Genomic DNA, 15,501 nt, shown 5'->3' with positions numbered 1-15,501 from the left:
GTATCGGACTGTCGTGGTTAAAAGAGAGCTGAGTAGGGGGCAAAGCTCTCGATTTACCGATTGATCTACGTTCTGATCCTCACCTATGTTCATGAGATTCGGCTCATGACCGAAAGAACGAGATCGCAAGTACAAGCGGCCGAGATGAGTTTCCTCCGCAGGGTGGCTGGGCGCTCCCTTAGAGATAGGGTGAGGAGCTCGGTCACTCGGGAGGAGCTCGGAGTCGAGCCGCTGCTCCTCCACGAAAGGAGTCAGTTGATGTGGCTCGGGCATCTTTTCCGGATGCCCCCTGGATGCCTCGCTGGAGAGGTGTTCCAGGCACGTCCCATTGGGAGGAGGCCCCGGGGAAGACCCAGGACACTCGGGAGGGACTACATGTCTCGGCTGGCTTGGGAACACCTTGGGGTTCCCCTGGAGGAGCTGGGAGAGGTGTGTGTGGATCGGGAGGTCTGGGCGGCTTTGCTTGAGCTGCTGCCCCCGCAACCCGACTCCGGATAAAGTGGAAGAAAATGGATAGATGGATGGAAGGGCTACAGCTGAAGTTAAAATTAAAATACAATGCAGATTTTGTTTTTTGTTTGTTTGCTTTTGCTTTTTATTCACCCTAGGATGAATAAAAATTCTGCAGGTCATAGAGTTTTTTTCTTATCGTGCGCCTGTTCTGTGGAATGATCTCCCTGCATCAATAAAACAGATTCTGTTGAGACTTTTAAGTCCAGACTTAAGACACACTTATTTTCCCTTTCGTATGGCTACCATACTGGCATAGTATGTTACTATTCTTTTTACTCTTTTAAATTCATTAGGAAGTGGAGCGGACTGTGGTCTCAACTTGATCTAAATTCTGGGTCTTTTAGTGAAGCTTAGGGCTGGTGGCCGGTGATCACCTTAGTATTTCTTTTGTTTTTCTTGTTGCTTAATGCTGACAATTTATACTGTATTTGTTGTCTTTCTGATGCCTGATTGTTTTGTTTTTTTTCTCTCTGTTTGAGGTGTGGGTCCATCCAGAGATGGGTGTGGTGTAACCCTTCTGTCCTATGCACCGGTAACATTTCCTGTTTTGTGAATTGTTTTGTGAATTGTGTCTGTAGCATGGCCCAAGCAGAGGGTCACCCCTTTGAGTCTGGTCTGCTTTAGGTTTCTTCCTCAAATTATCAGAGGGAGTCTTTCTTTACCGCTGTCGCCTGTGTGCTTGCTCTGGGGGTTGGTAAGGTTAGGCCCTACTTGTGTGAAGCCCCTTGAATCTTAAAACAAGCCTGAATTGTCCAGTCATGAGGTGGTGAAAATTGCAGCAAAATACTGCTACATATGTTGACATTTCTTTGGTCATGAAAAATCAGTATCAGTTAAATTGAACAGTTTTTTCCTGCCCGAACAAACACATATCTGTGGTATCGTAGATTAACGCAGTTTAGTGTTGTAACTGATCACAGTTGATCTGTGATCCATATACAGAGTCAGACCTCCCTCGCAGATTAATTGCAGAATTTACATAAGTGTAATTTTGTGTCATGGTGACTTGATTTTAAAGTGATGCCTGCATTAATTTTGTCTGGTTGGAAGATATGCCACTGCCACACACTCACACAGCCTGTTTAAAAACAAAAACAGTTTTTAAAATAAAATAATAATAAAAAATAATAATAAAAAATAATAAAATAATCACAGCTGAAATTACTCATAAGGAGCTCGATAAAGCCATAGGCAGACTTAAGACCAATAAGGCCCCGGGCGGTGATGGTTACCCCGTAGAGTGGTACAGAAAATTTAAGGAAGAACTGTCTCCATTGCTTCTCAGAACACTTAACTATATACACAAAGAGGGAAAGACCCCTCCCTCTTGGAAAGAAGCAATTATTACTTTAATTCCAAAAGAAAGTAAAGACAGTGAAGATTGTGCAAATTTTAGACCAGTGTCAATGTTAAATGTAGACTATAAATTATATACATCAATATTAACTAAAAGATTTGAAACTTTTATTGCAGATTTAATTGATGAAGATCAGACCGGCTTTGTAACCGGTCGCCAAACTCAGGATAATATTAGAAGAAGTCTACAAGTAATTCAGACCATAACCAAAAATAAAATTAAAGCGGCCCTGATCAACCTCGATGCAGAAAAGGCTTTTGACAGAGTGAACTGGGACTTTCTCTATCTAACTTTAGAAAAATTTGGCCTGACACAAGAATCAATTAAATGTGTTAGAGCAATTTATGACAGTCCCACAGCAAGAATAAAAGTGAATGGTTCTCTCACAGATCATTTCCAACTTAAAAGGGGATCGAGACAGGGTTGTGGGATTAGTCCCAGCCTGTTCGCCCTTTACATAGAGCCACTGGCCTAAGCCATACGCCAGAGTGAAGAGTTGAAGGGAATCCAGATCCAAGGAAGGGAACAAAAGATAGGATTATTTGCAGATGACGTTTTGTTATTTTTAGAAGACATCAATTCCTCTTTACCTAAATTAATGAGCATTTTATAAGAATTTAATTCATACTCTGGATACAAACTGAACATATCTAAAACACAGGTACTCCTTTTTAATCATAAACCCTCAAAAGAAATTGCAAGTAAGTACAGTATTAACTGGGACAATGGAAAAATTAAATAACTTGGAGTATTTCTGTCTAAAGACCCAACTTCTTTATATCAGGACAATTATAATTCAATTAATCAAAAAATTAGAGCAGATATCCAGAGATGGTCCACCTATCCTTTAGACTTGACAAATAGGATAAATGTGGTGAAAATGAACATCTTGCCTAGACTTCTTTATTTATTTCAATCATTCCCTATTGACATCCCCTCCAAACAATTCACTGAATGGGACCGGATGTTATCTAGATTTATTTGGGAAGGGAAGAGACCGAGGGTCAGATTCTCAACATTACAGTTGCCTAAAGCTAAAGGGGGCATGGCATTACCCAATCTGAAGTTTTACTTTTATGCGGCTCAGTTGCGGTTTGTATGTTGCTGGTGTGATCCTGGGTATTATGCCAAATGGAAAGAGATTGAGACATGTATACATGGATATCGCATCCAAACACTTTTGGGGGAGGATTCCATACCCAATGATATTAAAAACTGTCTCAACCCAATAACAATATTCACAATAGAAACTTGGTATAAAGTAGCCAAACAATTAAAATTAAACAGGGAAAGAAAAGTACTAAAATGGATATTCTTGGACCATGAATTTAACCCTGCAAAACATGACTCAACATTTAAGAATTGGAGTAATAAAAGTGTTACAGCAATTTGTACAGTTATTAAAAATGAGATTAGGAGCTTTCAAGATCTAAAAGCATCATTGGACTCATTGATCAGGATTTCTTTCGTTACCGCCAATTACGAGAGTACTACAATAAGGAAGTTAAATTAGAAGATGGGGGTGAACAAAATGCAGTTTTAGAAACAATAACAGGTGCATATCAACAAAAAACACTCAAGATTATATCAAAACTTTACAATAGTATGATGTCATGCCAGAATGTTACAACTCTATATGTTAAAGAAAAATGGGAACAAGAAATGATTATCACAATAACAGATCAGGAATGGTACAAGATATGCGAGTTGGCACAGTCTTCCACCACTTCACTAAAATGGAGGGAATTCAACTGGAAGAATGTAATTCGATTTTTTTATAACACCTCGTATAAAGAGCAGACAGTTGTCAAGTCAACAAATCTGTTGGAGACAATGTGGAATGATCATTGTCAATCACACTCACATTTTCTGGGATTGTTCACAGATTGTGACATACTGAACTTCAATTCACTCAACCCTGACACAAGTACTTCGGTACTCTGTCCCTTTCAATCAATCAATCAATCAATTTTTTATATAGCGCCAAATCACAACAAACAGTTGCCCCAAGGCGCTTTATATTGTAAGGCAAGGCCATACAATAATTATGTAAAACCCCAACGGTCAAAACGACCCCCTGTGAGCAAGCACTTGGCTACAGTGGGAAGGAAAAACTCCCTTTTAACAGGAAGAAACCTCCAGCAGAACCAGTCTCAGGGAGGGCAGTCTTCTGCTAGGACTGGTTGGGGCTGAGGGAGAGAACCAGGAAAAAGACATGCTGTGGAGGGGAGCAGAGATCGATCACTAATGATTAAATGTAGAGTGGTGCATACAGAGCAAAAAGAGAAAGAAACAGTGCATCATGGGAACCCCCCAGCAGTCTACGTCTATAGCAGCATAACTAAGGGATGGTTCAGGGTCACCTGATCCAGCCCTAACTATAAGCTTTAGCAAAAAGGAAAGTTTTAAGCCTAATCTTAAAAGTAGAGAGGGTGTCTGTCTCCCTGATCTGAATTGGGAGCTGGTTCCACAGGAGAGGAGCCTGAAAACTGAAGGCTCTGCCTCCCATTCTACTCTAGGCTCTGCCTCCCATTCTACTCTTACAAACCCTAGGAACTACAAGTAAGCCTGCAGTCTGAGAGCGAAGCGCTCTATTGGGGTGATATGGTACTACCTTTCACACCAGCAACATTATATTTAGGACATGTTTCTGAAGTTGTTAAAAATAGAGATGAATATTTAGTTAAAATTTTATTAACTTCAGCAAGAAAGGCCATAACAAGAAGATGGCTCAAACCTGAACCACCAAACCTCACTGAATGGATGGACATTGTACAGGAAGTATTCACTATGGAGAAAATGATATTCAATCTGCGACTGAAAGAAGAGAAAATTATGGAAAAATGGGACAAATGGATTACATACCAAAATATACTTGTCACATAACTAAACATTTAAAATGCTATAATACTTTAATGGTTGCGGCTGTTCTTTTTTTGGTTTACTTTTCTTTCTATTTGTCTGTGTGCATTTATTTCTGTTAATTTATTCAATCAAAATTGAAATGAAAAATGGTTGTAATTTTCTATTGAAAACTCAATAAAATATTTGTGAAAAACAAAAAACAAAAAAAAAGAAGAAAACAGAGTCACAGAGAAACAAGCTCCTGAGGTACCACATAGTTGGGCTGCAGCTATTGAATGTTTTTGGAATCGATTATTCTATCGATTATTTCATTCATTATTCAAGTAATCGGATAATAATAAGTACTTTTGCATTTTTAAACGCCATCATCATTTGAGGGTTATGCAACGTGTATTTATGTGGAAAGCTAGATTGAGAGGTAAGGAGGTTTTCTCAGCGCTCTTTGTCATGCCATCCTCAGAAAGAGACTTTAGGTATATTAAACGAAAAAAAAAACAATAATACAAAACAAAGCATTAGAACATACACTCACTGTGTGTGAGGTTCTGTTTTTAGCTAGTTGGCCATGTCACAGCCAGAGATGGAGAGTTTGAAGAAAAATAAAACTTTTAATGATTGCAAAGCCCCTTAACACTGGTGTTGCCGACTGAGTGGTCCCCCCTAAAAATTGGTTCACCCTGCCTTCACTACGCATCAGAGCGCCACAGCAGCACATGTGAGACTGACTCTCTACACCCAAAGCAATCGAAGGGAATCATGTGATTATTAACCATCCGATGACAAAGTAAAACCTCTTAAATCATTCTAAAGTCACGTTTAACAGAAACAAGGCAGTTTTAAGCAAAAATAAGGATAAAAAAAGATTGTATAGGGAACGGCATGGGTGTGCAGCTCTGTTTTTAGCTGCCTGCTGTAGCTGTGCTAGCTGTATTCATGCTAACTGGCTATATCACAGCCAGAGGTTAGAGAGTTTAGAAGAAACCCAAAGCTTGTATTGTTTATAAAACTCAACACGTGTGTGTTGCTGTCGATCTGTGTTGTAAGATGCATACAGATGTCATTTCAATTTTCAATTTATTTTCATTTATATAGCGCCAAATCACAACAGAGTTGCCTCAAGGCACTTCACACAAGTAAGGTCTAACCTTGTTAACCCCCAGAGCAACAGTGGTAAGGAAAAACTCTCTCTGAGGAAGAAACCTCAAGCAGACCAGACTCAAAGGGGTGACCCTCTGCTTGGGCCATGCTACAGACATAAATTACAAAACAAATATACAGGAAATGCTGTTGGTGCACAGGACAGAAGGGTCACCAGCACAAATACAATTCCCGTCTCTGGATGGAGCTGCACCTTAAACAGAGAGAAAAAAACAGTCATGCATCAGAAAAACAAGAAATACTGTATAATTTGCCACCATTAATCAACAAGAAAAACAGGAGAAATGCTAAGGTGATCGCCGGCCACTAGCCCTAAGCTTCACTAAAAGACCCATATTTAGGTAAATTGAGGCCATGGCCCACTCCGTTTCCTAATAAAATGAATTAAATGCGTAAAACAAAACCATACCAGTATGCTAGCCATACAAAAAGGAAAATAAGTGTGTCTTAAGTTTGGACTTGAAAGTCTCCACAGAATCTGATTGTTTAATTGATGCAGGGAGATCATTCCACAGAACAGGGGCATGACTAGTAGCAGAACCTTACAATCTGATCTCACTGGGACAAGAAGCCAGTGAAGGGATGCCAAAATGGGAGTAATGTGGTCAAACTTTCTGCTTCGTGTCAAAAGTCGGGCTGCAGCATTTTGAACCTGTTGGAGAGCCCTAATGCTAGACTGCGGGTAAACCAGAAAATAGATCATTGCAGTAGTCCAATCTAGAAGAGATAAATGCATGTATCAGGGTCTCAGCATCAGCCATAGACAGGATGGGATGAATCTTCACTATATTTCACAGGTGGAACAAAGCAGTCCTCATAATATTTCTAATGTGGAGGTCAAAGGACAATGTAGGATCAAAAATTACCCCAAGGTTCCTCACTTTGTCAGTGTGATGTATGACACACGAGCCTAGGCTGAGCGTTAAATGGTCAAATTGATGCTGATGTCTCACTGGACCAAGAACCATCATTTCAGTCTTATCAGAGTTTAAAAGTAAGAAGTTTCTAGACGTCCAGTTTTTCACTGCTGCAAGGCAATCTTCTAAGGATTTTATGTGAACGAGATTACCAGCAGTTATCGGCATGTATAACTGAGTATCATCGGCATAGCAGTGAAAGGTAATCCCAAAACGCCGCAATATGTGCCCAAGGGGTGCTATATAAAGAGAGAAAAGCAGGGGCCTAAGACGGACCCCTGTGGGACCCCAAATTACATGTCACTAAGATTAGAAGTAATGTTACTGTACAAAACACAGTGAGAACAACTGGTCAAGTACGACGTCAGCCATGCAAGGGCACTCCCAGTAATCCCAAAATGATTTTCCAGCCTATCAAGTAGAATATGATGATCCACTGTATCAAATGCAGCACTGAGATCTAACAGCACTAGAACCGTAGTGGTGTCCGAATCCATTGTAAGCGGAAGCTCGTTCACCAGTTTAGTGAGAGCTGTCTCTGTGGAATGATATTTTCTAAAAGCAGACTGCAGTGGCTCGTAGAGATTATTCTCAGTAAGATAGTCCACGAGCTGCCGTGACACCACTTTTTCCAGAATTTTAGAGAAAAATGATAGATTTGATATTGGCCTATAGTTTTTCAATACACTAGGGTCATGCTTAGGTTTCTTAAGTAATGGTTTAATCACTGCAGATTTGAAACATTTAGGAACAGATCCAGAAGTTAAAGAAAGATTAATCATTTCCAGCACAGTCGGCCCAATAGTGGGCCACATGCCCTTAAACAGTTTTGTTGGTATAGGATCAAATAAACAGGTTGTGCTTTTTAACGTTACGAGATTCGTCAGCATGTCTACTGAGATGCTATCAAATTCTGTAAATCTAGGTAACACCTCAGTAATGGCACCCACCTCAATAGCAGGGTGTAGTGGCTTGGTTAAGGCATGCCGGGATATGTTTAACCTAATGTCTTCTTTTTTCTTCTCAAAGTAATCCAGGAAATCTTGTGCTGTAAAAGGAGAGTGAACTACAGGTGGTTGTCCATGAATAAGTGTTGCCACCATGTCAAACAAGAACTTTGACGTTGTGCTTGTTTTTGTTGATCAAATCAAGGTAATAGGTCTGCTTTGTAGCCAATAATGCATGCTTATAGTCTAAGATAGCATCATCCCACGCAAGGTGGAATACTTCTAATTTTGAACGACACCATTTCCGTTCTAGACCTCTTACCTTATGCTTGAGATCACGCAGGTAATCACTGAACCAAGGTGACTGTGATTTGGGGGAGCATGGTTTTAACGCAGGTGGTGCAATCATGTGGAGTGTAGTTCTGAGCACTGAGTTTAAACTGTCCACAAGTCTGTCTACTGATTGGGTATTTGCCAGATGTGAAGCTAAGACATCAGGCAGTCTAGCTTCGAGTTCAGCCTTAGTTGAGGAGTTGATGCATCGCCGTAGTGATATATGAGGTTGTTGTTCCACTAAACATGGCAGCAAAACTGTAAACTTAAGTGAGTGATCAGAGACCACTGACGTAAGAGGCATGATGTCAATATTCATGACAGTAATGCCACGTGCGAGAACCAGATCCAGGGTATTTCCACTAATGTGCGTCGAGTCCCGAATGCATTGCTGAACTCCTAATGCATCCACAATTTCCATAAATGATTTGCAGAGGGGATCAGAAGCCTTATTTATATGAACCTTAAAGTCACCAATGATCAGAATGTTGTCTGCAGTAGTTGACAAGTTCGAGATGAATGCACCAAATTCATCTAAGAATTCAGAATGTGGACCAGGAGGCCTATATACAGTGGCAAAGTAATATGGCTGATTTTTATTCTTCTGAACTTGGCAATGCATAATATCCTGAGCAGAGTGGAGAATCAGATGCTCAAACGAGTTATATTTGTGATCCCCAACAGATAATAAGCTAAACCTAGATTTATAAATAAGAGCAACATGCCCGCCTTACTTCGCATCATGAGGGACATGACTCAATGTATATGCTGGTGGGCAGGCCTCATTTAAGGGGAGGACAGCTGTAGGTTTAAGCCAGGTTTCACATAACCCAATCATATCTAAGTGATGATCAATAATTAGATCATTAATCAACAATGATTTTGAGGACTGTCATCTTATGTTAATGAGACCCAGACTAAGGACCTCAGTGGGGTTGACAGTTGAACTGTTTGGATTTAGGGGTGGTTCCAGAGTAGCGTATATAAGATGCCTTGAAGTAGGTTTAGGTTTGAGACATTAAACGCGCATTGTAGGTAGCAGACACAAAATCTTTACTATTGCTGGAACAACCACTGGGCCATCCTCAATTTCACCATCATCCAGTGTAGTAATGGGTATTAAGTTTACAAAGCATATCCCTCTATGATTTTTATGGACACGTCTACGGAAGTAGGCCACAGTCTCAACTTGTTGAATTTCCCTCCCTGGCAGATAAACTGCACTATCACCATAGTGGATTTTCTGCACTAATTTCCCCGCTAAGCTAATGGATTCCACACCCACATTTGTCATAACATGAACGTTAATGTGTCGATGCGGCTGTTGGACAGTTTTCTGCCTTTGACTTACAGTTTGACCGTCTGCCAGCGTGCCACCTTAAGTCTGAATGTGCTGTGTGTCAGTAGTAATAGTTTGTGTGGAACAATGATACACTGGAGCTGAGCAGGCCACATAACGCGAGTGATGGCAGAGACTTTTTTAATTGAAGGACTTGGGTGACAGGATAAACAGATGTGTTTTTGTAATTGAATTATTTGAGTTACTCAAGTAATTGTTTCAACCCGGGTGCACACCCACAGAAAAACAGGCTCAGACACCTCAGATCCAGCCACAAAAATAGAAAATCTGGTAACGTTAAGGACAAAGTGTCCATTGTCTGTTTGCTGTGCAACTGTGAGCCCAATGAACCCATTGTCATGTTCAAAGTGTCTGTGCACAGCCAAGATTGCTGAAAGTACACGGCTCTGGAATATGGGTTATTCTGACAGTTTCTGTGCGTGTGTTGATCAGGACCACTGACCTAAATAAATTATGATCAGTGTGTAGGATGAATCTATCTGTGCAGAATGGGTTATAAATAACCTTTTCACCAGACAATGTGGACGTCCTCATCTCTTGTTTAATTTTTTTGAAGTTATAAACTCGGTTCAGTTCTCTTCATTTTCTCTTTAGTGTTTTTCAGATGGTTTTTACAAAAGCAATTTTTGTTCACTCATGCTGTCCACGTTGCAATCTAATCCAGCAATTTAGTCCTTGAAAATATTCTGTCAAACATTGGACACCTTGTCCTCGTTCAGAACCACAGACAAAACTTACTTATTTTCAGAACTTACTGTTATTGCTAACGGGCATCTTCTTTATTATTGTGCTGATAGTATTTCATAGCCTGTAATTCAAAACTGCATGTTGGCTTTTTGACTTTATTTCTCTCTTCAAATACTGAACATTACTGCAGAAACATAACATGTTAATATGTATATGTCGTGGACATGAACGAGCAAAGCTCTTCAGCAGCTCACCATGTCATTTAGGTCTAAAGGACCTAAATGACATGGTCACATTTTTTTAACTATTTTTCTTTATTTGTGTCTCACATGCCTGGAAAGTCCTCACCATCTCATTTAGGCCCTTCACACTTTATTTTTAGTAAATGCTTCTGGCGAGCATTAGCATGGCTAAAAGCCAGCTTCTGGGTGGCAAAGCCCCCCAGACCCCCTGGCTGCAGCCCTCTTAACCCCCTGCCACTTTAAGCATTTTTTTTCTTGCCTCTCACATGCCTGAAAAGTCCTTACCATCTCATTTCGGTCCTTCAATTTAAATTCAGTTTAATTTATATAGCGTCATAACAAAGCTGCCTCAAGGCACTTCACACAAGCAAGGTTTAACCTTACTAACCCCTAGAGCAAGCACACAGGTGACAGTGGTAATGAAAAACTCCTGATTATATGAGCAAGGAAACCTCAAGCAGACCAGACTCAGAGGAGTGACCTATGCTTAGGCCAGTTTAACAGTTACAAGGTTTTTACAAGCTTTACAAAGATGAAGAAACAGAAAACAGAAAATCAAAACAACATGATATAATAACAAAGAAGAATATGTATTTGATGGGAGTCCACGCAGGCGTCACATGCAAGGGTCAATTCAGCAGTCCTCATACTGTCAGTGGAACCTGTTCCCACAGCAATGCCACTTCCAAATGCAGACTGCAGTGTGCAGTCTGTCAGTCCAGCATCCTGTGTTCAGTAGCCATCCTGCTATCTGTACCTCAGAGAGAGAGAAAACGAGCGGAATCAGTCCTCCCGGAAAAAACTACACCTAAAGTATAATTCATCAGCAGTCGCAGAAAGCAGATTGTATTTCTGTCAAATTGTAGCTGAGCTTTCAAGTCTTCTTTTAAGAAATTTCTCTTCCAAGAAGCTGAATTTTATATTTTTAATTATTTATAGCAAGTTGTAGAGCTTTGCTTTTAGTTTTGAGTTTACAGAAGATTATTTATTTATGAATTAATTTATTTATTTATTGTATTTGAAATGCCATAAAACAAATTCAAATGTGTGAAATGCCAGTGTTCCAATACTTTTGAGGGCAATTGAGTAACAGGGGCATCTGTATTTGCATCATCCTGGTGTCACTCAAGAGAAAACTTAAGAGGTTATTAAAAAAAAAAAAAAAAAAAAAAAAGCAAATTAAGAGGTTATTAGAAAAGTCCTTCCAGTCCTTATTGTACTTATTCAAATAAACATATTCTTCTAGATTGTGTTGCTTTAAATAACTAATCTGTCTTTACCTATCAATAAAAGACTCAACTTCTAGATGTGTTGTACTTTTGAAGGTAATCCCTTTGAAACAATCATTAAATAAGGTGTTACTGATTTAATTCATCGGCTTTTTTGTGGTCACTGCTCTCACCTCACTCCCACACAGCTTGTAACACACGAACCGTGGTGAAGTCCAGAGCTTTTATACAGAACAGAGGAGGTATAAAGTAGCTATAATTTCATTCAGCCCAAGCATCTTACATCCCTATAAGCCAACAGAGCATGAATCAGCTGGCTGTCTGCTGTTTTATTCATCTAAAATCACCGGAGAAAACGTGTATATATAAGGCAACCCGAATTAAATGAGAATGCTGCTCATTTCTGGTATAACATACATCCGTTTACTCACTGATATAACTTTGGTGTCATTAGGAGTCTGTGGTTTGGGACAACATGTTCAGGTTCAAATCTGGCCTTGAAGATTTTTTCTTCTCTACTAAAATGGATTAGAACTTTTTGTGATACACAGGGCCAACTATGTCAGGTGGCCCTAGTAGCAGTCATATGTGTCAACGATTTCATGAATGTTCTTTTCAACCAGACGTGCAGTGCAGTGACCACGTCAGTCATCTGGGGTGGAACCTTGGGGGTCCAATAAGTCCAGTGTCATCCTGGCCTCTCTCTAGCTCTGCCCATGCCAGGAAATGTTAAACATTTGACATTTCCTGTTTCACAGTTTGTTTGTTTTTTAATATAAGCCAACTTTATTAACAGTTCAAGAGTAACAAAATAACAACATGATAATACAATCGAAACATAAAAGACATCCACAGAATACACAGTAAAACATAAGGATAAGGAAACTTCCCCATCATTAATAAAACCTTAAAACACAAATGTTGCAGTCTGTCATCTATAGCTATACCAAATAAGACATTTTCTTTGTCCAGATGAGATGGAGATGCAAATTTAGATGAAACACCCAGTAATAAAAGTCTAGAAGTCCAGAAAATATTCACAAATATCCAGTCAAAAAGCAAATGATCAACAGTCCCAATTTCACATTCACAAAAAGTGCAGAAATTCTCTTCAAACACCAAACTGAAGTCTCAGAAATTCCTTCATTCCTTCATTGATCATTTTGAAAATGAACTTACTTTGTTTTTGGAGAGACAGGAAATTTTATATATTTACTTCTTAACTCTTGGAACGTATTTAAAAAATCAGATTTCTGTGAGATGATATAGGATACTTTTGTAGCAGTACGAGTGAGCTTAATTATTTTCGGCTGGTGGTTGGATTTCAGCCAGTCAGTTTAGGAAAGTGTTCTCATAAAAGGGGGCGGAGAGTGCTCTTCTTTCTCTCGCTTGTGGAGGTTTGTTGCAGGGTTTTTTCTGACGTTTCCACTTCCGTGTTCCTGTGAAGGGAGGTAGATGCCAGCCACGACTGTGTATGTTGAAATTGCACTGTTAAGTGGTTATGCGAATGGTGTTGATAATAAAGGCCTGTGGGAGTTGTCACTGGTTGGACGCCTGTTCGGTGTGAGTGGCGCCGGTTGGTTGCTGGCTGTTGGACGCTCCAGTGTGGTGTTGATACCTCGGCTTGTGTTGTATTGGCTGGGACCAATGGAGTGGTATATATTGGTGGCTTGGCTTCCTCCTCCAGACATCTGTGCGTCACTTATGTTTGTGCTGTTAAAGTTACAGGTTCATGATGGAAAGGAGTGAGCTCTGCAGACGTCACTGCTGCTTTGCCTGGAGTTGGTTGCTACGCCATGATGTCTGCTGCTACCTGTTTGGATGTGTCGTCAGCCTGGGGATTAGGCTGACGTTGCTCATGGATTCAGTGGTGCAGTGGTGCCCTCTGGTGTTCAGAGGCCACCTGCAGATGGGGACTGTTGAGCTATGTTGAATGTTTTATAAAGTGCTGTTTTTATAATAAACCAGTTTCAATAAGTTCTGTTTTGTAAGTGAACCTCCTACTCTGCCTGGTTTGCAACGAACCTGTGTGCCTAACATTGGAGTTAATTTGATTGGCGAGAATTCCCTGGGTGAAATTCCAGAAGTCCGACCTATCATGTCAATTCATGAGTTCACCACATTTGCCTGTTTCCTGTTTGGCACTTCCTGTTTGTCTCAACTTGCCACTGAATACCCGCAAGATCCCGCAAGATCTCATCTATTGTCGATCCAGGAAGTGTTTCACATTTTACATTTCCTGTTTCACTGTAGACTCAAAATTTGGCGCTTCTTGTTTGGAACACAGTGTACCATGAGCAAACTTTGCACCACTGCGTGCTGCAAAGCTCATATAAGTCATGCTTTTGTATTGAATAATGAAGACTCTTAAGTACAACTCAGATACTTTTACTCCTGGCACAAGTGTTAGTCTACTGTTGGGGCAGATGAATATTAATTACTGGATTGTCACAATATGTGTAACTTTGCTCATAAATACTCAGGCTGCTGTAGTTCAAAAAGTTTTCTCAAATCTTCTCAAGAAAGTCTCATGAAATGTCTTCAGTTTATTGCTGTAAACCGCTGGAAGATGTATTTCAGAGCACGAGAAACCCTTCAGCTTCAACCCTCTTTGGGACACGGACCCCGACACAAGGATTTGTTTTTCTTCAGATTTCTCTGTTACTGAATCAGGTCCCTGGTTCCTGTACATTTGAGCAGGAGTCCAGGATAGCATTATGTAACCAGTGCTGAGTTTTAGGCCTCATGTGTCCCGTGTTGTGCTCTCTTCTCTCAGGTCCTGTGGATGAAATGGGAGCCAAGGCCTCGCTGGTGGACGCTCCCCGCTGTGGCTATGGCTTTTCGCCGTTTCCTACTCTGGACCGCATTGAGGCGGCTTATGAAGGTGGAGAGGTGAGGCTGCCCAGGAGCTGATCCAGCAGGCCTGCTGCATACGCTGCAGTGCGGGATCCCCCCAGATCGAACAGGGTGAGCCAAATACCAGCACCACACTGTCTGCATCTCTGACTCCTGGTGTGCATCGTGTGTCCACCTTGCCTTCACATTAAGACAACTGTGAACATTTGGCCTTTATTTATTTATTTTCAGTGATGAAGATTTCCGGAAATTCGGGTTTTTACTATGTGGTTAGAATCCATTCATGTTCCATGCCCAAACAGTTGGTGGCGGTAATGCACTGTGTGCGTGCAAGCTGCCAATAAACTCGAAAGAAGAAGGTTATTTTTGTTTTGCTGGCTGCGAGATTTGTTTTCGTAGGATACTTTTGGCATTATGTACATTTCTCAGCCAATCAGAAAGTCAGAACTCATTCGCGCATAAAAGGGTGGAGCGTGCGTGGCTGTACATGTGATTGAAAGACCCCCAAACACACCTCTGTATGTAGTGCGAACCACCTAACCTGTGTTTGGGTGTTTAGTAAATCATATTTATGGTGGTTCTCCTAACGGTTTGGTTTTGTTGTGGACATCCAAAACTTAACAGCTGCATATTTTTTCCAGTAATCATTAGGGATGTGAATCTTACAACAACTCACAAATCAATTCGATTCCGATTCTTGGGGTGACGATTCGATTCAGAATCAACTTTCGATTGAAAGAGCTCTGAGAAATAGTTATATTACTTAAAAAAGTTTATGTTTAAGAAACATGCACCTTTACAAGGTTAATCAAGTGATTCTAGATGGAAATTTACTTATCTGCTTTGCTCATTCAGAGTTGGATGGCAGTTAGCGAAGCACTGGTCAGTAGTCGGCAGAGGGACCGCTGCTCCCCTCTTTTAGCTCCAGCTGATGGCGTAGCATGTGGGCTTGCAGATTTGAAGTGTTTCCAGAGTATTGACTTTCATTTTGCAGGTTTGCACACTGCATAAATCATGTCAAGCTCCTTCTTATGCAG

At 40.5% G+C, this 15,501-nt stretch overlaps 1 protein-coding gene across 1 annotated transcript in view; it reads left to right on the top strand.

The window, feature by feature from the left end:
• The first annotated feature begins 13,407 nt into the window (after positions 1–13,407).
• lrrk1 (leucine-rich repeat kinase 1) overlaps positions 13,408–15,501 on the top strand; it is a 387,270-nt gene continuing 385,176 nt past the window's right edge. The window contains 3 exon segments of the mRNA XM_034162532.1: positions 13,408–13,423; positions 14,385–14,495; positions 14,498–14,575. Coding sequence (XP_034018423.1) covers positions 13,408–13,423; positions 14,385–14,495; positions 14,498–14,575 — 205 coding nt within the window.

The sequence above is a fragment of the Thalassophryne amazonica genome, chromosome 2, assembly GCF_902500255.1.
Source record: "Thalassophryne amazonica chromosome 2, fThaAma1.1, whole genome shotgun sequence".
NCBI classification, from domain to species: Eukaryota; Metazoa; Chordata; class Actinopteri; order Batrachoidiformes; family Batrachoididae; genus Thalassophryne; species Thalassophryne amazonica.
The sequence above is the reverse complement of the archived record's forward strand: the minus strand, read 5'-3'. Positions and strand labels throughout refer to the sequence as shown.